The sequence below is a fragment of the Ranitomeya imitator genome, chromosome 4 (assembly GCF_032444005.1).
Source record: "Ranitomeya imitator isolate aRanImi1 chromosome 4, aRanImi1.pri, whole genome shotgun sequence".
Classification (NCBI taxonomy): domain Eukaryota; kingdom Metazoa; phylum Chordata; class Amphibia; order Anura; family Dendrobatidae; genus Ranitomeya; species Ranitomeya imitator.
The window spans coordinates 527,133,479-527,157,411 of record NC_091285.1 but is presented as its reverse complement, the minus strand read 5'-3'; the positions used below and the strand labels follow the sequence as shown (position 1 = coordinate 527,157,411).

The window sequence follows — 23,933 nt, the reverse complement described above, 5'->3', positions numbered from 1 at the left end:
AAAAGATGCTCCAGCTTTTATTTATTTAATAAAAAATACAAATACTTGCTAAAAATTGACATATCAGGAGAGCTGATAATTCTTCTTTAGAGTTTCAATCAAGGGTCATTCTCTCTAATAATACAGTAAATGTTACCTGACTCAGTGGACTTGAGTACTCCGACAGACCAGAGACTGATGACTGATCCAGCTTCTCTATCAGCGTGAACATCTGGTGAAGCTGTGAGCCATACTCTTTGTCACTCTTTGAACGCTGTATCATCCACTTTCTCATACACTCCATCAATTTCAGTTCAGAGTCTTGCAGGCGAAGCAAAGAATTGTATCCATTGGGACAACTAAATTCAGTTGCAAATCCCATAATTATAAATTAAGATGATCACTTTTTATGCACGCTATCAAGTTCACGGCTTCTCTGTAATAAAAAAAAGAAGGTGGTCTCAGGAAGTGAAGGAAACATATAACCTTATAAATGGTACATAGAGCTGAACGGTTTACAATCATTCATAGTCAAACCTTGCTACAATGGTAGAAACTATAATATCCTCTATTGATAAGGCAACAGCCTATAATATGGCATTCTATAATCAGAAGCAAAGAAGTTATAAAGTTATAGACCTTCCGAAAAAAAATATCATCTGTATGTCAATCTTTGCCAGAGACTTGTACAAAAAGAAGAATTTTGCTTAGGAGAAGCCATCTGTGACAGTGTTTGCCAGGATGAAGCACAGCCTACACACAAGTCCTAGAGATATGCTACATATTCCCCACCAGCTAATGTAACAAACATTTCTAAAAAACTCATCTACATTTATTACACCTATATTATATTATTATTGCATAAAGCACAGAAATATTCCAACCCTTAAAGCAGTTTTACCACTATTAATATAGATGACAGATCCATGGGTTATATAATAAATGTTTTATTGATTACCGTATATTACTACAAAATGTTAACGGTGGTAAAATCAAAGAAAATTGTACATTTTGACTCCCCAAAGAATGATATATGCAAATGCAAAGTCCACACTTGGCAGCTCCAGACTATAGTCTAGAAAAATACAGAGGTGAAAACTTTCGATCTTTCTGTTCATATGGCAATGTTCAATGACCAATGTCATCACCTTCTTCACCAAATGTCTTGATTAAGGGAGACTGAGAGAGACCGTTTTTTTCCACAGCTCTAGTGGACAGTTTTCAGTGTATTTGTGAGTGGTGCAGGGGTTAGAATTGGTACTACCCTGGGGAAGTAGAGGTGTGAGGGCTTCACTAAGCTGCAGGTCAGGGTGAACTCACAAATCAAAGGCGATGGCACAGTGAACGGGACTTGCGCAAGTAGAACAGTGAGAACCAGGACAACGGGATAAGCTGGATGGCAGACAGACAAGTGGAGCAAAACACACCAGAATACAAAGAGCCAGGTTTGTATGTAAACATAGGAACGGAATATACACTACCGTTGAAAAGTTTAGGGTCATTTAGAAATTTCCTTATTTTTAAAGAAATGCACAGTTTTTTCCAATGAAGCTAACATTAAATGATTCAGAAATACACTCTATACATTGTTAATGTGGTAAATGATTATTCTAGCTGCAAACGTCTGGTTTGTAATGCAATGTTTTCATAGGTGTATAGAGTGTTATGACCTGGTGGTTAGGAGCACCCGGAACGACCTGATGGTTAAACTCACACAGGACAAGCTCTGGGAAGTGGGAGCTCTGCCGACCGCAACCCCTAATCCTATCACACAACTAGAAATAGCCGTGGAGCGTACCTAACACGACCTAGACGCCTCTTCACAGCCTAAGAGCTAACTAGCCCTAAAGATAGAAAATAAAGCCTACCTTGCCTCAGAGAAATTCCCGAAAGGAAAAGGCAGCCCCCCACATATATTGACTGTGAGATAAGATGAAAGTCACAAACACAGAAATGAAACAGGTTTTAGCAAAGGGAGGACAGACTTACTAAACAGACTGAGGATAGGAAAGGTATCTTTGCGGTCAGCACAAAACCCTACAAAAAGACCACGCAGAGTGTGCAAAAAGACCTCCGCACCGTCTCACGGTGCGGAGGTGCCACTCTGCATCCCAGAGCTTCCAGCTAGCAGGGCAAGATCATGATAGCCAGCTGGACAAGGAAACAATGAACAAATAAATAACTAGCAGGGACTTAGCTTCTGCTGGAGTAGACAGGTCACCAGAAAGATCCAAGAGCGAACTGAACCAGTACAAAAACATTGACAGCTGGCATGGAGTAACGATCTGAGTGGAGTTAAATAGAACAGCCAGCCAAAGAATAAACTACGTCACCTGTGGAAGGAACCTCAGAAGCAGCAGCTCCACTCACAGCCACCAGAGGGAGTCCATGGACAGAACTCGCCGAAGTACCATTCATGACCACAGAAGGGAGTTCGATAACAGAATTCACAACAGTACCCCCCCCCTTGAGGAGGGGTCACCGAACCCTCACCAGAGCCCCCAGGCCGATCAGGACGAGCCAAATGAAAGGCACGAACTAGATCAGCAGCATGAACATCAGAGGCAAAAACCCAGGAATTATCTTCCTGACCATAACCCTTCCACTTGACCAGGTACTGGAGTTTCCGTCTCGAAACACGAGAATCCAAAATCTTCTCCACCACATACTCCAACTCCCCCTCGACCAACACCGGGGCAGGAGGATCAACGGAGGGAACCATAGGCGCCACGTATCTCCGCAACAACGACCTATGGAACACATTATGGATGGCAAAAGAAGCTGGAAGGTCCAAACGAAATGACACAGGATTAAGAACTTCAGAAATCTTATATGGCCCAATGAAACGAGGCTTAAACTTAGGAGAGGAAACCTTCATAGGAACATGACGAGATGACAACCAAACCAAATCCCCAACACGAAGTCGGGGACCAACACAGCGAAGGCGGTTAGCGAAACATTGAGCCTTCTCCTGGGACAATGTCAAATTGTCCACCACATGAGTCCAAATCTGCTGCAACCTGTCCACCACCGTATCCACACCAGGACAGTCCGAAGGCTCAACCTGCCCTGAAAAGAAATGAGGATGGAAACCAGAATTACAGAAAAAAGGCAAAACCAAAGTAGCCGAGCTGGCCCGATTATTAAGGGAGAACTCAGCCAAAGGCAAGAAGGACACCCAATAATCCTGATCAGCAGAAACAAAGCATCTCAGATATGTTTCCAAAGTCTGATTAGTTCGTTCGGTTTGGCCATTTGTCTGAGGATGGAAAGCCGAAGAAAAAGACAAATCAATGCCCATCTTAGCACAAAAGGACCGCCAAAACCTCGAAACAAACTGGGAACCTCTGTCCGAGACGATGTTCTCCAGAATGCCATGCAAACGAACCACATGCTGGAAAAACAATGGCACCAAATCAGAGGAGGAAGGCAATTTAGACAAGGGTACCAAATGACCATCATAGAGAAGCGATCACAAACCACCCAAATGACCGACATCCTTTGAGAGACACGGAGATCTGAAATAAAATCCATGGAAATATGCGTCCAGGGCCTCTTCGGGACCGGCAAGGGCAAAAGCAACCCACTGGCACGAGAACAGCAGGGCTTAGCCCGAGCACAAGTCCCACAGGACTGCACAAAAGAACGCACATCCCATGACAAAGAAGGCCACCAAAAGGATCTAGCCACCAAATCTCTGGTACCAAAGATTCCAGGATGACCCGCCAACACCGAACAATGAACCTCAGAGATAACTCTACTAGTCCATCTATCAGGGACAAACAGTTTCTCCGCTGGACAACGGTCAGGTCTATCAGCCTGAAACTTCTGCAGCACGCGCTGCAAATCAGGGGAGATGGCAGACAAAATTACCCCCTCTTTGAGAATACCCGCCGGCTCAGGAACACCCGGAGAGTCAGGCACAAAACTCCTTGACAGGGCATCAGCCTTCACATTCTTAGAGCCCGGAAGGTACGAAACCACAAAATTAAAACGGGAGAAAAACAGCGACCATCGAGCCTGTCTAGGATTCAACCGTTTGGTAGACTCAAGATAAGTCAAATTCTTGTGATCCGTCAAGACCACCACGCGATGCTTGGCTCCTTCAAGCCAATGTCGCCACTCCTCGAATGCCCACTTCATGGCCAACAACTCTCGATTGCCAACATCATAATTGCGCTCAGCAGGTGAGAATTTTCTAGAAAAGAAGGCACATGGTTTCATCACCGAGCCATCAGAACTTCTTTGCGACAAAACAGCCCCTGCTCCAATCTCAGAAGCATCAACCTCAACCTGAAACGGGAGCGAAACATCTGGCTGGCACAACACAGGGGCAGAAGAAAAACGACGCTTCAACTCCTGAAAAGCCTCTACAGCCGCAGAGGACCAATTGACCACATCAGCACCTTTCTTGGTCAAATCAGTCAACGGTTTAGCAACACTAGAAAAATTAGCGATGAAGCGACGGTAAAAATTAGCAAAGCCCAGGAACTTCTGCAGGCTCTTCACAGATGTCGGCTGAGTCCAATCATAAATGGCCTGAACTTTAACAGGGTCCATCTCGATAGTAGAAGGGGAAAAAATGAAACCCAAAAATGAAACCTTCTGAACCCCAAAGAGACATTTCGACCCCTTCACAAACAAGGAATTCGCACGAAGGACCTGGAACACCATTCTGACCTGCTTCACACGAGACTCCCAATCATCCGAAAAGACCAAAATATCATCCAAATATACAATCATGAATCTATCCAGGTACTCTCGGAAGATGTCATGCATAAAGGACTGAAACACAGATGGAGCATTAGAAAGCCCGAATGGCATAACCAGGTACTCAAAATGGCCCTCGGGCGTATTAAATGCTGTTTTCCATTCATCGCCCTGTTTAATTCGCACAAGATTATACGCCCCTCGAAGATCTATCTTGGTGAACCAACTAGCCCCCTTAATCCGAGCAAACAAATCAGACAGCAGCGGCAAAGGGTACTGAAATTTGACTGTGATCTTATTAAGAAGGCGGTAATCAATACAAGGTCTCAAAGAGCCATCCTTCTTGGCCACAAAAAAGAACCTTGCTCCCAACAGTGATGACGACGGGCGAATATGACCTTTCTCCAAGGATTCCTTTATATAACTCCGCATAGCGGCGTGCTCTGGCACAGATAAATTAAACAGTCGGCCCTTAGGAAACTTACTACCAGGAATCAAATTAATAGCACAATCGCAATCCCTATGAGGAGGTAAGGCACCGGATTTGGGCTCTTCAAATACATCCCGGTAATCTGACAAAAACTCAGGGACTTTAGAAGGAGTGGAAGGCGAAATTGACAGCAATGGAACATCACCATGTACCCCCTGACAACCCCAGCCGGACACAGACATAGATTTCCAATCCAATACTGGATTATGGACCTGTAGCCATGGCAACCCCAAAACGACCACATCATGCAGATTATGCAACACCAAAAAGCGAATATCCTCCTGATGTTGTGAGTCCAGTACTGAGGCTTATTCTTGGCCAAAGGCGTAGCATCAATTCCTCTCAATGGAATAGGATACTGCAAGGGCTCCAAGAAAAAACCACAGCGCCTGGCAAACTCCAAGTCCATCAAATTCAGGGCAGCGCCTGAATCCACAAATGCCATAACAGGATAGGACGACAGAGAGCAAATCAGAGTAACGGACAAAAGAAATTTAGACTGTACCGTACTAATGGTGGCAGACCTAGTGAACCGCTTAGTGCGCTTAGGACAATCGGAGATAGCATGAGTGGAATCACCACAGTAAAAACACAGCCCATTCTGACGTCTGTGTTCTTGCCGTTCAGCTCTAGTCAAAGTTCTATCACACTGCATAGGCTCAGGCCTATGCTCAGAGAATACCGCCAAATGGTGCACAGCTTTGCGCTCACGCAAGCGCCGATCGATCTGAATGGCCAAGGACACAGACTCATTCAGACCAGCAGGCGTGGGAAATCCCACCATGACATCCTTAAGGGCTTCAGAAAGACCCTTTCTGAAAATTGCCGCCAGGGCACACTCATTCCACTGAGTAAGCACAGACCACTTCTTTCTAAACTTCTGACAGTACACCTCCGCTTCATCCTGACCCTGACACAAAGCCAGCAAGATTTTCTCTGCCTGATCCACTGAATTTGGTTCATCATAAAGCAATCCAAGCGCCAGAAAAAACGCATCTACATCGCGCAATGCAGGATCTCCTGGCGCAAGGGAAAATGCCCAGTCTTGAGGGACACCACGCAACAAAGAAATAATGATTTTTACTTGTTGAACGGGGTCACCAGAGGAGCGGGGTTTCAAAGCTAGAAACAGTTTAAAATTATTTTTCAAATTCAGGTACTTAGATCTATCCCCAGAAAACAAATCAGGAATTGGAATTCTAGGCTCTAACATCGGATTCTGAACCACAAAATCTTGAATGTTTTGTACCCTTGGAGTGAGATGATCCACACAAGAGGACAGACCTTGAATGTCCATATCTACACCTGTGTCCTGAACCACCCAGAGGCTTAGAGGAAAAGAAAGACAAAAAACACTGCAGAGAAAAAAAAATGGTCTCAGAACTTCTCTTATCCCTCTATTGAGATGCATTAATACTTTGGGCCAGCTGTACTGTTATGACTTGGTGGTTAGGAGCACCCGGAACGACCTGATGGTTAAACTCACACAGGACAAGCTCTGGGAAGTGGGAGCTCTGCCGACCGCAACCCCTAATCCTATCACACAACTAGACATAGCCGTTGAGCGTACCTAACACGACCTAGACACCTCTTCACAGCCTAAGAGCTAACTAGCCCTACAGATAGAAAATAAAGCCTACCTTGCCTCAGAGAAATTCCCCAAAGGAAAAGGCAGTCCCCCACATATATTGACTGTGAGATAAGATGAAAGTCACAAACACAGAAATGAAACAGGTTTTAGCAAAGGGAGGCCAGACTTACTAAACAGACTGAGGATAGGAAAGGTATCTTTGCGGTCAGCACAAAACCCTACAAAAAGACCACGCAGAGTGTGCAAAAAGACCTCCGCACCGTCTCACGGTGCGGAGGTGCCACTCTGCATCCCAGAGCTTCCAGCTAGCAGGGCAAGATCATGATAGCCAGCTGGACAAGGAAACAATGAACAAATAAATAACTAGCAGGGACTTAGCTTCTGCTGGAGTAGACAGGTCACCAGAAAGATCCAAGAGCGAACTGAACCAGTACAAAAACATTGACAGCTGGCATGGAGTAACGATCTGAGTGGAGTTAAATAGAACAGCCAGCCAAAGAATAAACTACGTCACCTGTGGAAGGAACCTCAGAAGCAGCAGCTCCACTCACAGCCACCAGAGGGAGTCCATGGACAGAACTCGCCGAAGTACCATTCATGACCACAGGAGGGAGTTCGATAACAGAATTCACAACAATAGAGGCCCATTTCCAACAACCATCACTCCAGTGTTCTTATGGTACTTTGTGTTTACTGTGTAAGAAGGCTAATGGATGGTTAGAATACCCTTGAAAACCCTTGTGCAAGTATGTTAGCACAGCTGAAAACACTTTGGCTAATTAGAGAACCTATAAACCTGACCTTCCTTTGAGCTAGTTGAGAATCTGTAGCATTACATTTGTTAGTTCCATTAAACTCTCAAATGGCCAGAAAAAAGAACTTTCATGTGAAACTCGACAGTCTATTCTTGTTCTACGAAATGAAGGCTATTCCATGCGAGAAATTGCCAAGAAACTGAAGATTTCCTACAACGGTGTGTACTACTCCCTTCAGAGGAAAGCACAAACAGGCTCTAACCAGAATAGAAAGAGAAGTGGGAGGCCCCGCTGCACAACTAAGCAACAAGACAAGTACATTAGAGTATGTAGTTTGAGAAATCAATGTCTCACAGGTCCCCAACTGGCAGCTTCATTAAATAGTACACAAAAAATCCAAATGTCAATGTCTATAGTGAAGAGGCGACTCTGGGATGCTGTCCTTCAGGGCAGAGTGGCAAAGAAAAACCCACATCTGAGACTTGCTAATAAAAGGAAAATATGAATATGGGCAAAAGAACACAGACATTGGACAGAGGAAGATTGGAAAAAGTGTTATGGACAGACGAATCCAAGTTTGAGGTATTTGGATCACACAGAAGAACATTTGTGAGACGCAGAACAACTGAAAAGATGCTGGAAGAGTGTCTGACGCCATCTGTCAAGCATGATGGAGGTAATGTGATGGTCTGGGGTTGCTTTGGTGCTGGTAAATTGGGAGATTTGTACAAGGCAAAAGGGATATTAATAATAATTAATAATAATAATAATTTTTATTTATATAGCACTAACATATTCCGCAGCGCTTTACAAATTATGGAGGGGACTTGTACAGACAATAGACATTACAACATAACAGAAATACAGTTCAAAACAGATACCAGGAGGAATGAGGGTCCTGCTCGCAAGCTTACAAACTATGAGGAAAAGGGGAGACACGAGAGGTGGATGGTAACAATTGCTTTAGTTATTCGGACCAGCCATAGTGTAAGGCTCAGGTGATCATATAAAGCTGCATGAACCAGTTAACTGCCTAAGTATGTAGCAGTACAGACACGGAGGGCTATTAACTGCAGAAAAGTGAATGAGAACATGATGCAAGGAACCTGATTATGTTGTGTTTTTTTTTTTTTGGTTTTTTTTTTAATAGCCCACACAGGGATCGTTAGGTAAATGCATTGAGGCGGTAGGCCAGGATATTGAATAAGGAAGGCTATGATTCCATTTTGCAACGCCATGCCAATACCCTGTGGACAGCGCTTAATTGGAGCCAATTTCATCCTACAACAGGACAATGACCCAAAGCACACCTCCAAATTATGCAAGAACTATTTAGGGAAGAAGCAGCCAGCTGGTATTCTATCTGTAATGGAGTTACCAGCGCAGTCATCAGTTTTCAACTCCAGTGAGCTGTTATGGGAGCAGCTTGACCATATGGTACACAAAAAGTGCCCATCAAGCCAAGCCAACTTGTGGAAGTGGCTTCTGGAAGCATGGGGTGAAATTTCTCCAGATTACCTCAGCAAATTAACTGCTAGAATGCTAAAGGTCTGTAATGCTGTAATTGCTGCAAAGGGAGAATTCTTTGACAAAAGCAAAGTTTGGAGGAGAAAATTATTATTTCAGATAAAAATATTTGTTTTCCAACCTTGTCAATGTCTGGACTAGATTTTACATTCATTTGGCAACTCATTTGATTAATAAAAGTATGAGTTTTCATTGAAAACACAAAATTGTCTGGGTGACCCTAAACTTTTGAACGGTAGTGTAGTAGTGTACATATAGCTATAATTCCAGAAATTGCAGCAATGTTTGTAGTGTTAACAAGTACAGAGGAGAGTTTGTTATACATACAGCAGATGAAGGGCTAATCAGTAAACAAATGAATACCCACTGGCAGCAGAGATGAAGGAACAAAATTGTTTAATGGAGAAGATACACTCTGAAGCAGCCACATTTAAATATGAACAATTCCAGAAAACAGTTTATTAAGCTTAAAGCAGATAAAGGGTTACTGAGCGAGCCTGAGCCAGAAGATAGACTCAGGTTGCACAAGTCAGAGAAGAAAATAGCCACTCGGGAGAATTTATGAAGCCACCTCCGAAGCACAGGGTAACAATACTAGTTTAATCAATACTCAGACACACATAGGTGTGGGTGTGAGAGCAGTCCTTAAAAGGCCTTTGGTGATAACATAGTTGTGAAACCTGGTGTGGACCACAGAAAAGGAAGAAGGTCATAGGAAAAGCGAGCAAGGGCCGGCGCTGAAGCAGGGACAGATTTGTAACAGGAGGACTGTCAAACCTGAGACTGCCTACCTACTGGTAGGGAATAATAGTACAACTATAGAAATGCCTGCATAATATATGCTTATTTCTGTCAAAACCACTTTCCAAGCACACCTCGCCTACAATTCAGCCTCTGAACCACCAATAACACAATAAGACAAGGCATTACCGCAATATGGCATGATCACCGATTAGCTTATGACAACTGACACTAAAGGAATGCAGTGTAACCAGCCTGGGAAGGTTTCCCAGGAGCTAAAAGTAGCATCTCACCTACTTAAATGTGCAGGCATAGACTGAACCTTTGCCTTGCATCTCAGCTGTAGGTATAGTCACTGGGTGTATCAGAAAAGTAAAGAATATACATTTTGCTGTGAGCTTTTGAGTACAGATTGGGGAATTCCACCTTCACGGCAGATCCTCACATTAATGTTGTGTTTTAGCACATGATGAGTTTGGCTGAAAGGGATCATCATCCATCATTAGAAGTATGTTTCCTCTCACAATGACTCATCCTGATAGGATAAGACAACTTTTTGGTCTGACTCAAGAATTGGAGAACTATTTTTTAAATATACAGTAAGTAGATGATTCATAGAGATCCTGAAACAATGGCCCCGATTCATCATTTGTGTTTTTTTAAATCAATTTTCCTTTTTTGCCTTGTGCTATTAGTTGCCTATTTAGTTCCAAATTCATCAAAATGGTGCACGTAATTCATTAATTTGGCACAAAGTCTAAAAAGGGACTTTTTTTTCCTGTCTTGAACTGTTTTTGCGATTTTTGATGCCGAACTTGCATATTAGATCGAAAAGTCGCAAAAATTGCACCAAAGTTTGGGTGTACTAAAACATACACTACGGGAGAAAGGAGTGAAGTTGTGCCAAATTTAGCAACATTTTAAAAAGTGATGAATCAGTGGAAAACACCTGAAGTCACTAAACTCTGCCCACAAATAGGAAAACAAAACTAAATAAAAGAAAAACAAAACAGGTGACCACGTATAAAATAGATTTCGAAATACAACAATGAATTGGGTGCAAACAAAAAAAGGCGCAAAACTAGACAAAAAAAAACTATCCTAAAAGCAATGTTTAATCATTGGCAAAATCTTCAGAAGGAAACTGCTATAGAATTTCACTCTACATCTTGATCCATAGGTTACGCATGAATTAATGTTGGAAAACAGATTTGTCATCATCTCTACATTGTCTTAGAGAGTGCGGTCTTCCTATCTTTGCTGATGTCAGAAATCTGAACAGAGTTAAGAGCCCCATGAATATTTAGAAAAGAAAAAAGTTTTTAACTTTGCAACATACTTACTAATTTCACCTCCTATTCTGCTCCACTTGCCTCTACCATCTAATTATTACAATGCACTGTGTCTAGTAAACACATGAAACTGGGATGACAAAGGACTAATTCAGGAAAGATGTCTGCATTACCCTTAAATTACTGTTTACAGGGGATGCTCTGGACTTTAACATTTATTGCCCATCTTTAGGATAGGTCATGGATCAGTTCAGCGCCCCGCGGCCAGGTACTGCATATCTGACTTCTATTGATTCAAATATGGGGTGGATGTCCACTACACAGTGGACACTATATATTCACAATATTTTGCTCAATATTCTCAATGTCCTCCCCATCTGGGGGACTTAGTACCACCACAGTAATTATATCACATAAGGCTTGATCACATAGTATGAGAAAATAAAGTGACCTAGACTATGGTACTGATAAAAACTGACAGTTTATTGAAGATAATTAAAAACATATGTAAATACTACAAAAGAAAGGTATTGGACCTAAAATGAGGGACATAAAAAAGCCATAGGCTACACCCAAATCGTGGACCGACATTACATATAGGCATAATAAATACACCAATAGGAACTATACCCTATGTGCATAATAACATGTGGTAAATAAGTCATCCACAAGAATGTGCTTATATTGTCTGTGTCATTCAGAGGTGGACTGTACTCGTCCTCTAATGTGGCACATGATTATCAATATCAGGCATAGGATCTTATATTGGAATAGGTATATTTACCTTAAAGTCAGCCACGTGGGTGAATGCCCCGGCGTCCCTCTGCCCCGACGCGCGTTTCGCACTGCTTCTTCGGGAGGCGTGTCAGGGCAGGAGGCTGGCCGGTTTAAATATGGTGGGCATGGTGTTAATTGGACCCCAGGAATTAAAATCAGGTGGAAGTAAATAACCGTAATTGTTTACGCTGCCAAATAGCCGAATCTCGGCGCATTGTTATGCAGCAAGCGGAGACGCTAGACAGGAAGTTCCCATATCGCAATGCTGTACGAACACCGGAAGTCCCATATCCGTGGTGTACGGACACCGGAAGCAAGATGGCCGAAGTTCTAGTGTTTTCATCCTAATAGTGTACGGACACCGGAAGTCCCATATCGGTGGTGTACGAACATCGGAAACAAGATGGCCGGAGCTCTAGTATACGGGTATGTGTCCTGTCCCAGTAAAGGCTCAGGTATATGGGATTCTAGTGTTCTCATCCTAATGGTGTACGGACACCGGAAGTCCTATGTCGGTGGTGTACGAACATCGGAACCAAAATGGCCAAAACTCAAGTATACCAATATGTATTCTGTCCCAATAAAGGCTCAAATATATGGACACTAGTTCATTACATGGGTTAATTGGCGCATGTGCAAATACACGGGATCCTGCCCAAATGGAAGACCGGATCGCGGTCGTGGGGCCAGAAACAGCAGGTCGTCCGTAAGTACGACACGCTATATCTCACCCCCAATGACCGCTTGCCGGCCATCCCAGGTCCGCAATCCCCACAGGCGCACTACCCATAATGAACACATCAGAGAAGGAAAAAAGGGGGAAACATAATTAATACATGAATAATTAATATGTGTAAATAATAAACAAATAATAACTTAGCTAATAGAAAAAAAGTTCTATCTGTATGGGGTATGTATAAGAATAAATATAATAATAATTGACCACACCAAATAATAACATTGATATGAGAAGAATGTTGTGGTGAATTGTTGTTAATAAAATAATAAAAATAAAAGTGTGTTAATAAATGAATAAAGAGAAAAAAAGTATGTAATAATGTGATTGTTATTGATTAAGTGACTAATCCAAAAAAGATGGATATTGGAATGAATGTGAAATGTGCCTTATATGTGTATATGTGTGCATATGTATATGCTATATAATAACCAAACTAAGTTTCTAAGTGCATTTGTAAAATGCATCTTATACGTATGTGTGTGTCCTTATATCAAAATGTGACCCCAATGTCACAGTATCTCGTGTCTTGAACATGATGGGTGAACAATAATGTGTTATTTATCTCTAAAGATGATGTGTCTATGTGTATATCCACATTAATCCATATCAATATGATTATTAAAAATAACCCCTCCTTAAACAAGGATAGGGGGGTATAAAAGTCAAAATGTGCAGAACCCCCTATATATATTAGAACATCCAACAATAAATATCAGAAAAATAAAATATGATATCCATATAAACAGACTTATCAAAAATATATAATAAAATACTTCACATAATAATTTCTAAAGTTGGCCTGTTCATAATGGAAAATAAGTTTCCTTTTTCTTCTTTATCCTTTATAGAAATACAGTCCTTTTCAGGAGCTTCGATATATGTGAGTCTCCAAGATTATTCTTCGACTTCGGCCATTTTTCATCCACCGAGAAAATGCCAATGCCCAGTTGATCAAACACAGGTAAAGAAAATATACTAAAAGAATGCATAAAAACAAAAAGGGCAGAGGGACGCCGGGGCATTCACCCACGTGGCTGACTTTAAGGTAAATATACCTATTCCAATACAAGATCCTATGCCTGATATTGATAATCATGTGCCACATTAGAGGACGAGTACAGTCCACCTCTGAATGACACAGACAATATAAGCACATTCTTGTGGATGACTTATTTACCACATGTTATTATGCATATAGGGTATAGTTCCTATTGGTGTATTTATTATGCCTATATGTAATGTTGGTCCACAATTTGGGTGTAGCCTATGGCTTTTTTGTGTCCCTCATTTTAGGTCCAATACCTTTCTTTTGTAGTATTTACATATGTTTTTAATTATCTTCAATAAACTGTCAGTTTTTATCAGTACCATAGTCTAGGTCACTTTATTTTCTCATACTATGTGATCAAGCCTTATGTGATATAATTACAGTGGACACTATACAGCTGATGGAGCAGATCTGTGCTACTCCGCAACTGACTAGACCTGGACGTCGGAAGAATTTACTTCTGTGCTAGAACAGGTTAAATTACCATAACATTTCCAAATAGCTTAACGGAAATGTGTGGTGTAAAAAAAAACAAAATGTGCTGATTACGATGACATTTTTAGTAGAACAGAGAAAAGACGCCAGCTCTTGTGGTTAATTACAGACATAAGAGAATACAAATACTATAGTTAAGAAAAAAAACACAAAAAAACAAGAAGAACATAATAAGCTAGAAATTCTGGAATTATGTACAATAATAAAGCAAAGATATCCAAGGATAAACCTTTTCAGCGCAGACCAGTGAGTGTTGAGCAGCATATATACATCACTTTGATTGAACATAATTCTGGAGCCAACCCTCACCTATCTTTAGGTTATCTCCAGGGGTCTTCTTTACTTCTGGAAATAGCAGAGAACTCTTCTCTTTGCCACAAGCATACTTCTAACAAGAGCTTGGCAAGAGTGATGAGCGAGCATACTCATTGCTCGGGTTTTCCCAAGCACCTTCGGGTGGTCTCCGAGTATTTGTAACTACATGGAGATTTAGTTTTTGTTGACGCAGCTGCATGATTTACGGCTGCTAGCGAGCCTGAGTACATGTGTAGGTTGCCTGGTTGCTAGGGAATCCGCACATGTATTCAAGCTGTCTATCAGCGGCAAATCATGCAGCTGCGGCAAGGAAAACTAAATCTCCGAGCACTCACAAATACTCGGAGACCACCCGAGCAACGAGTATACTCGCTCATCACTACTTGGCATCACGCCTTATTTTCAATCCCTTTAAACGCCACCCACAAGAACTTCTAGGACCAAGCCTCTCCACAGACATTTGACATCCACGACTCAGGTCAATTTACGCCTCGGATACTGTCCATATCGTGTGCAGCAAGGTTTCTAGAAATCTCATGCATGACACTGGTAGTTAAATCAAAGCAGATTTTCTAACTGGAAAGTCCACAGCAATGGCACCTTGTGGTAATATACCATAATGGCCAGACAATTTTTTGTTTTTGCACTTTTTTTGCTATCCTTCTATCAAGAGCCATAACTTTTTTATATTTCTACCCATAGCTGTATGAGGGTCTGTTTTTTTGCAGGCCGAGTTGTACTTTTGAGTGACACCATTCACATCTACTATATAATTGTCTAAGGGTCACTTCTGTCTGTCTGTCTTTCTGTCACAGATATTCATAGGTCACGGCCTCTGTCTGTCATGGAAATCCAAGTCGCTGATTGGTTGTGGCAAAACAGCCACGACCAATCAGCGACAGGCACAGTCAGGCGGAAAAATGTCCGCTCCTTACTTCCCGCAGTCACTGCCCGGCTCCCGCTCCATACTCCCATCCAGTCATCGCTCACACAGGGTTAATGCCGGCAGTAACAGACCGCGTTATGCCACGGGTAACGCACTCTGTTACCGCTGCTATTAACCCTGTGTGTCCCCAACTATTTACTATTCATGCTGCCTATGCGGCATCAATAGTGAAAAGATATAATGTTAAAAATAATAATAATAAAAAAAAAATCATATAATCACCTTCCGCCGCCTTTCCCGCTCCTCGCGACGCTCCGGTAACCGCTCCATGCAAGCGGCAGGTTCCGGTGGCAAGGATGGTATGCGACAAGGACCTGCCATGACGTCACTGTCATGTGACTGCGACCTCATCACAGGTCCTGCGCGCCTGCGCGAGAAGGACCTGCCATGACTTCACAGTCATGTGACCGCGATGTCATCACGGGTCCTGCGCTACCAACCCTGGGACCGGAAGCTGCCGAGTGCACCGCACACAGGTGACATGACTACAAGGGCTCCCTCCGAAGGTGAGTATGTTTATTTTTTATTTTTTAACCTGTGATATACGTGGCTGGGTAATATACTACGTGGCTGGGCAATATACTACGTGGCTCTGTGTGGTATACTACGTCGCTGTGCAATATACTACGTGGCTCTGTGCTGTATACTACGTTGCTGTGCAATATACTACGTGTCTGTGCTGTATACTAAGTCACTGGGCAATATACTACGTGACTGGGCAATATACTACATGACTGGGCAATATACTACGTGGCTGGGCAATATATTACGTGGCTGGGCAATATACTACTTGACTGGGCAATATACTACGTGACTGGGCAATATACTATGTGACTGGGCAATATACTACGTGACTGGGCAATATACTACGTGGCTGGGCAATATACTACGTGACTGGGCAATATACTACGTGACTGGGCAATATACTACATGGCTGGGCAATATACTACGTAGCTGGGCAATATACTACGTGGGCTACGCAATATACTATGTGGACATGCATATTCTAGAATACCGAATGCGTTAGAATCGGGCCACCATCTAGTTATCATATAATGTACTAGAAAATGGGAACACAAAGTGAGGTGAGATTGCAAAAGAAAAAAACAAAAAACACAATTCCGCATTTGTTTTTTGGGTTTTGTTTTAATGGCATTCATTTTACAGTAAAATTGATATTGAAATATAATTCTCCAGGTAAGTACAATTAATATGAACTTGCTTATTTTTTTTTCCATTTAAGTGGTGAGATTTTAATTCGTAAAAAAAAATAGCATGTGTCACCATTTTCCGAGACCTGTAACATGTTCATTTTGATGTTCTTGGAGGTGTGAGGGCTTGACTTTTGCAGAACCACCTGATGTTTTTATACTAATTAGGGATTGGTAACAACGTTTTGAACACTTCTTACTGCATGTTGTGGTGAACAAAAAATGCACTTCTGTCCCTTCTTTTCTTTGTTTACAGCATTTACTAATCGGGTTAATTAATTTTATATGTTTATAGATATGTGCAGTGATACCACATATGTGCATTTAAAAAAAGGTAAAATCTTATTTTAAATGGGGGAAAAAGAGGATGATATCAACTTCCATGGTTTTTTAATCGCTTTTTTTCCCACTTTTTACTGTATTTGTTAGTCCACTAAGGGACTTGAACCTACAATTATCCGATCACTTTCACTATATATAGCAACATCACAGTAATACTGTATGAATTACAAATAATATTGTCCTATGATTCCCAGCCAGAAGCCAGGGTCCACAGGAGTACCGTCATGACAGGCATAGGAATTTTCATTAGACCTTGAGATGTCATGGTACCACATCAGCATCCTTCGATCGATTGACAGGGACACTGATAAGCAGCTAGAACAGAATTTTCAGGGAATTACAGCAGCATTTAACTGGTTAACAGCCTAGTCATAGATCTGCTCCACTCACAGCTGTTAGAGGCAGAAGATGGCTACAGGGAATGGAGAACGCTCATCACCTTGATGCCTGAACAAGACCTTCATCCAGCATAGGGTCCCTATGCTATGGCACACTAATGCTGGGTTTTGATTATCTGTCCTCCAATTGACCCAAGACTGAAGGAAGTAACATGTTGGCCACCATACTGAAAGCACACCTACAGGGAGGGAATTAACTTATATCCTCCCGAGATTCTCTTGCATAGAGTGAAAGGGACGTGCACAGAGAGGTTAAAGTTAGTACTGACTATACTGTGAGCGGCAGCTGTAATCACTGCCTGGAACTTTCATTGATAGACAGTTCTGCAACATATGTGCATCATGTGTGTGCAGAGTGAGCTGTCAATCAAATTGCTGGGGTGTGATAACAATGACTGATCACAGCATAGTGAGCGATATTTGTTACCACTTCTTCCTTCCCCTATGACTGAAAATGAGTGGCTCTCAAGAGGATATAAGTCCATTTACCAGCAGATTTACCCCAAATCTGCAGGTAAAAAGCATTTTTGTACAAGTGCAAATTACCTCTTCAAAGAGGAAGAGGACTTGTATTCTACAGCACCACCTGTCACAGTCGACCCTTTAACGAGTCTTGCAATATGACTTAGGATAAAAGCCAAATCAGAATCTCAATTTGTTGACATGACAAGTTCCCTCTAAATGGTTCAGTTTCTTTGATCCATGAATTTCTACAAATTTCTAACTAAACCAATAATTGTAAACTCCTACGTTTTATACTTACTTCCCAGATTCAGCACACCCCATAAACAATTCCCTATTGTAGCAAAGGCAAATGCACAGTCACTTTGCAAGTGTCTGCAGACTGAAATGCAATGGCTGATGATGAGTGGGCTTCCTGGAATTCATGCCTTTCACGTGCCACACAAATGCAGAAGGAAACCATTACTTGCATTTTCATAATTCTTTGTAGCATATTATGCAAAGCAATGACACAATCTATGCGTAGATGTGAAACGTGACATTTTATTTTTCCCTTAAATGTTCTTAAAATGTTTATTTTTTTTCCTCTGCAGCAATTCAGTGTTTGGGCTCATGCACTCAACCGATTTTCTCATACGATTGTTATCTGTGGGTTTCTTAGATAGCATTCGTATCTTTGAAGTCCTATGGGCTGTGAACATGTCCAATTTTTTCCTTTGGACTGAGCGGTCAGCAGAAAAAAAAAATCTGAGACATGTCTGATTTTGATCTGAGTGTTGGATCAAAATCGGCATTGCAAGTGTATAGATCCATGAAAAAAAATCGGACCACACTCAAATGACATCTGAGTGCAGTCCGATTTTCACGGACTTACACACTGGAGATGATGCAGAATCTTTTTTTTTATCTCTATACATCATGGCAGCAACCTTTGAATCATTTTTAGTTTGTCTAAGACAAGTCATCTTATGTGCTTCCTGCACTGAGTTGCAAACAAAGTGTCAATCAAAGTATTTGCAAGGGCTGCAACAGTTGTATGGCATGTCTGATTCATGTTTAAATTAAAAATTGTCCTTTTGATGTTACCATATAAATATTGGGAAAGATTGTGGTTTTGTAACATATGTATTGGCACATCTTCCAAATTGCACATTCACAACCCAAATTATTATTTTCAACATATGCAGTAAGGTACAAATGTTGTCGGCAAATGTGGAGAAATGTTGCTAAGGAGTCCTGGAATTAATATCTGTGATTACATGAAGAGACAGAAGTATTTAACCCCTTAGTGACAGAGCCAAGTTGGTACTTAATGACAGAGCCAATTTTTACAATTCTGACCACTGTCACTTTATGAGGTTATAACTCTGGAACGCTTCAACGAATCCCGCTGATTCTGAGATTGTTTTTTCGTGACATATTGTACTTCATGTTAGTGGTAACATTTCTTCGATATTACTTGCGATTATTTATAAAAAAAAACGGAAATATGGTGAAAATTTTTAAAATTTAGAATTTTCAAACTTTGTATTTTTATGCCCTTAAATCAGAGAGATATGTCACGAAAAATAGTTAATAAATAACATTTCCCACATGTCTACTTTACATCAGCACAATTTTGGAAACAAAAATTTTTTTTGTTAGGGAGTTATAAGGGTTAAAAGTTGACCAGCAATTTCTCATTTTTACAACACCATTTTTTTTAGGGACCACATCACAATTGAAGTCATTTTGAGAGGTCTATATGATGCAAAATAACCAAGTATGACACCATTCTAAAAACTGCACCCCTCAAGGTGCTCAAAACCACATTCAAGAAGTTTATTAACCCTTTACGTGCTTCACATGAACTGAAACAATGTGAAACGAAAAAATGAACATTTAACTTTTTTTTGCAAACATTTTAATTCAGAACCATTTTTTTTATTTTCACAAGTGTAAAAACAGAAATGTAACCATAAATTTTATTATGCAATTTCTCCTGAATACGCCAATACCCCATATGTGGGGGTAAACCACTTTTTGGGCGCACCGCAGAACTTGGAAGTGAAGGAGCGCTGTTTGACTTTTTCAATGCAGAATTGGCTGGAATTGAGATCGGACGCCATGTCACGTTTAGAGAGCCCCTGATGTGCCTAAACAGTGGAAACCCCCCACAAGTGACACCATTTTGGAAACTAGACCCCTTAAGGAACTTATCTAGATGTGTGGTGAGCACTTTGAACCCCCCAGGTGCTTCACAGAAGTTTATAACGCAGAGCCGTGAAAATAAAAAAAATCGCATTTTTTTTACAAAAATGATCTTTTTGCCCCCAAATTTTTATTTTCACAAGGGTAACAGAGAAATTAGACCACAAAAGTTGTTGTGCAATTTCTCCTGAGTACGTCAATACCCCATATGTGGGGGTAAACCACTGTTTGGGCGCACCGCAGAGCTTGGAAGAGAAGGAGTGCCGTTTTACTTTTTCAATGTAGAATTGGCTGGAATTGAGATCGGACGCCATGTCGCGTTTGAAGAGCCCCTGATGTGCCTAAACAGTAGAAACCCCCCAGAAGTGATCCCATTTTGGAAACTAGACCCCCCATGGAACTTATCTAGATGTGTGGTGAGAACTTTGAATGCCCAAGTGCTTCACAGAAGTTTAGAATGCAGAGTCGTGAAAATAAAAAATATTTTTTTTCCACAAAAAAGATATTGTAGCCCCCAAGTTTTTATTTTCACAAGGGTAACAGGAGAAATTGGACCGCAATAGTTGTTGTCCAATTTATCCCGAGTACACTGATGTGCCATATGTGGGGGTAAACCACTGTTTGGGCGCACGGCAGAGCTCAGAAGGGAGGGAGCACCATTTGACTTTTTGAGCGCAAAATTGGCTGTCGTGTTTGGAGACCCCCTGATGTACCTAAACAGTGGAAACCCCCCAATTCTAGCTCGAACCCTAACCCCAACACACCCCTAACCCTAATCCCAACCCGATCCATAATCCTAATCACTAACCCTAACCATAATCACAACCCTTACCCCAAAACAACCCTAATGTCAACCCTAACCATAACCCTAATCAAAAAACTAAATCCAACACACCTCTAATCCTAAGCTCAACCATAACCTCAAACCTAACCCTAATCCCAATACACCCCTAATCACAACCCTAACCTTAACCCTAATCCCAAACCTAACCCTAATACCAACCCTAATCCAAACCCTAACCCTAATCCCAACTCTAACCCTAACTTTAGCTGCAACCCTAGCCCTAACTTTAGCCCCAACCCTAGCCCTATCTCTAACCCTAAATTTAGCCCCAACCCTAACCCTAGCCCTAACTTTAGCTCCAACTCTAACCCTAGCCCTAACTTTAGCCCCAACCCTAACCCTAAGTCTACTTTCACACTTGCGTTTGGCATCCGTCGCAATCCGTCGTTTTGGACAAAAAAACGGATCCTGCAAATGTGCCCGCAGGATGCGTTTTTTGCCCATAGACTTGTATTGCCGACGGATCGCGACGGATGGCCACACGTCGCGTCCGTCGTGCACTGGATCAGTTGTGTTTTGGCGGACCGTCGGCACAAAAAAACGTTCAATGTAACGTTTTTTTGTATGTTGCGTCCGCCATTTCTGACCGCGCATGCATGGCCATAACTCCGCCCCCCTCCTCCTCAGGACATAGGGCAGCGGATGCGTTGAAAAACTACATCCGCTGCCCACGTTGTGCACAATTTTCACAACGTGCGTCGGTATGTCGGGCCGACGCATTGCGACGGCCCCGTACCGACATAAGTGTGAAAGAACCCCAACCCTAAATTTAGCCCCAACCCTAACCCTAAATTTAGCCCCAACCCTAACCCTAGCCCTAACCCTAATTTTAGCCCCAACTGCTCTTCTCCTGCCAGCCGGCAGATGGCGACAGATGGCAGGCGCACTGCGCATGCGCCCGCCATTTTCTGTTCCCATGAAGTCGCCAGCAGCCAGGAGGAGCAGCAGGAGGACCCAGGGACACCGGTAAGTATAATAGGGTCCCCGAATCCCCCTATTTCTCTGTCCTCTGATGTGCGATCACATTAATTACCGGCGATCGCAAAACAGGGGTCGGTTAAACCGACCCCGATCATGTTCTTTGGGGTCCCGGCTACCCCCGGCAGCCGAGACCCCAAAGATCCTCCCGGTGCCGGCCGTCGGGCGCACTGTGCATGCGCCCACCATTTTTTTGCCGGAAAAAGATGGCGGCATCCATCGGGAGCCACGAGGAGCACCGGGGGAGACAGGTAAGTATCGTGGGGCTATTGGGGACCCCATTTCTCTGTCCTCTGATGTGCGATCACATCGGAGGACAGAGAAATTAAAAAGGAAATCGCGTTTTTTTTTCTTCTTACGATTGCTGGTAAACGGTTAATTACCGGCGATCGCAAAAGCGGCTTCGGTAAAAAACCCTCCGAATCATGTTCTCTGGGGTCTCGGCTACCCCCGGCAGCCGAGACCCCAGAGAAAATCCGACTCTGGGGGGCGCTATTTACTTTTTCCACAGCGCCGTTAATTAACGGCGCTGTGGTTTAAGTACCCTTAGCGGCCGCCGTTAAAAGGCGTATCGGCGGTCGTTAAGGGGATTAAAGGGAATCTGTCACGCCAAAATTGGCCTATAAACTAAGGCCATCGGCATCAGGGGCTTGTCTACAGAATTCTGTAATGCAGTAGATGAGCCCCCCAATGTAACCTGAAAGATAGGAAAAATAAGTTATATTATACTCACCCAGGGGCGGTCCCGATGCGGTCCGGTCTGATGATCCGGGTCCGGCGCCTACCATCTTCATACGATGTTGTCCTCTTCTTTTCTTCCTGCTGCGGCTCCTGCGCAGGCATGCTTTGTCTGCCCTGTTGAGGGCAGAGCAAAGTACTGCAGTGCGCAGGTAAGGACTGAGTGCGGAGCCCGAAGCCCATCGGACCAGACCGCCCCTGGGTGAGTATAATATAACTTCTTTTTCTTATCTTTCAGGCTGGTTTACAACATTATATCACATTTTTTGGTGATTAAAGTAAAACTAATCCCAAAACAAGTGGTAATTTCAATATAAAATAATTTTAATTAACAACTGGTTAAAAGTACATGCAATAAGAGAAAAGGTGCTGGATCCACGCCCCCCAAAGAAGCTATTTGCGAAACACGCGTCGAGGCAGAGGGACGCCGAGGAACTCCATACAGCTCACCTTAGGTAATATCATACCACTTTATTAGCGCCATAATATCCACATGCGTTGTGCAGTATCTTAGGGGCTTCTCACGTTTATGCCATATTCCATTTATTACTATGGAGCACACTTATGTTATTTTTGATTAAGTTTAAATGGGCAGCACGGTGGCGCAGTGGATAGCACAGCAGCCTTGCAGAGCTGGAGTCCTGGGTTCAAGCCCCACTAAGGACAACATCTGCAAAGAGTTTGTATGTTCTCTCCGTGTTTGCGTGGGTTTCCTCCGGGTACTCCGGTTTCCTCCCACATTCCAAAGACCTACTAATAGGGAATTTAGATTGTGAGCCCCAACAGGGACAGCAACGATAATGTGTGCAACCTGTAAAGCGCTGCGGAATATGTTAGCGCTATATAAAAATAAAGATTATTATTATTATAAATGGGCAGTATTGTTTTCTTTCACCATGTGGTGCACTTAGAATTTTTGCATGTGGAACATAGCCATACCTTGCTATAGGTATATACAGTATTTGTGCATGACCAAATTGGTTGGAGTTTCCTATGGTTATTGAGTCCCTCTTTTGGATCCAGCACCTTTTCTCTTATTGCATGTAATTTTAACCAGTTGTTAATAAAAATTATTTTATATTGAAATTACCACTTGTTTTGAGATTAGTTTTACTTTAATCACCAAAAATGTGATATATGAATTTATTTAGTGGTATTTATCTCCCTGTCATAGGGGCATATCTATTTAAGGGCACTTTTTGTGATTTATATTGTATACAGTATTACAGAATGCTGTAGATAAGCCCCTAATGCCGGTGGCCTTAGTTTATAGGCCAATTTTGGGGTGACAGATTCCCTTTAAGCAAGCCTACATCCAGAGATCTGTGGTTCATTCTCCAAGATGTTTGGAACAACCTACCTGTT

At 42.3% G+C, this 23,933-nt stretch overlaps 1 protein-coding gene across 1 annotated transcript in view; it reads right to left on the bottom strand.

The window, feature by feature from the left end:
- The window catches only part of FES (FES proto-oncogene, tyrosine kinase), a 259,267-nt gene that overhangs the window by 209,681 nt on the left and 25,653 nt on the right, over nt 1-23,933 (bottom strand). The window contains exon 2 of the mRNA XM_069766154.1: nt 137-415. Within this exon, the coding sequence (XP_069622255.1) occupies nt 137-361 (225 nt within the window). The 5' untranslated portion in view covers nt 362-415. The remainder of the gene's footprint in view (nt 1-136; nt 416-23,933) is intronic.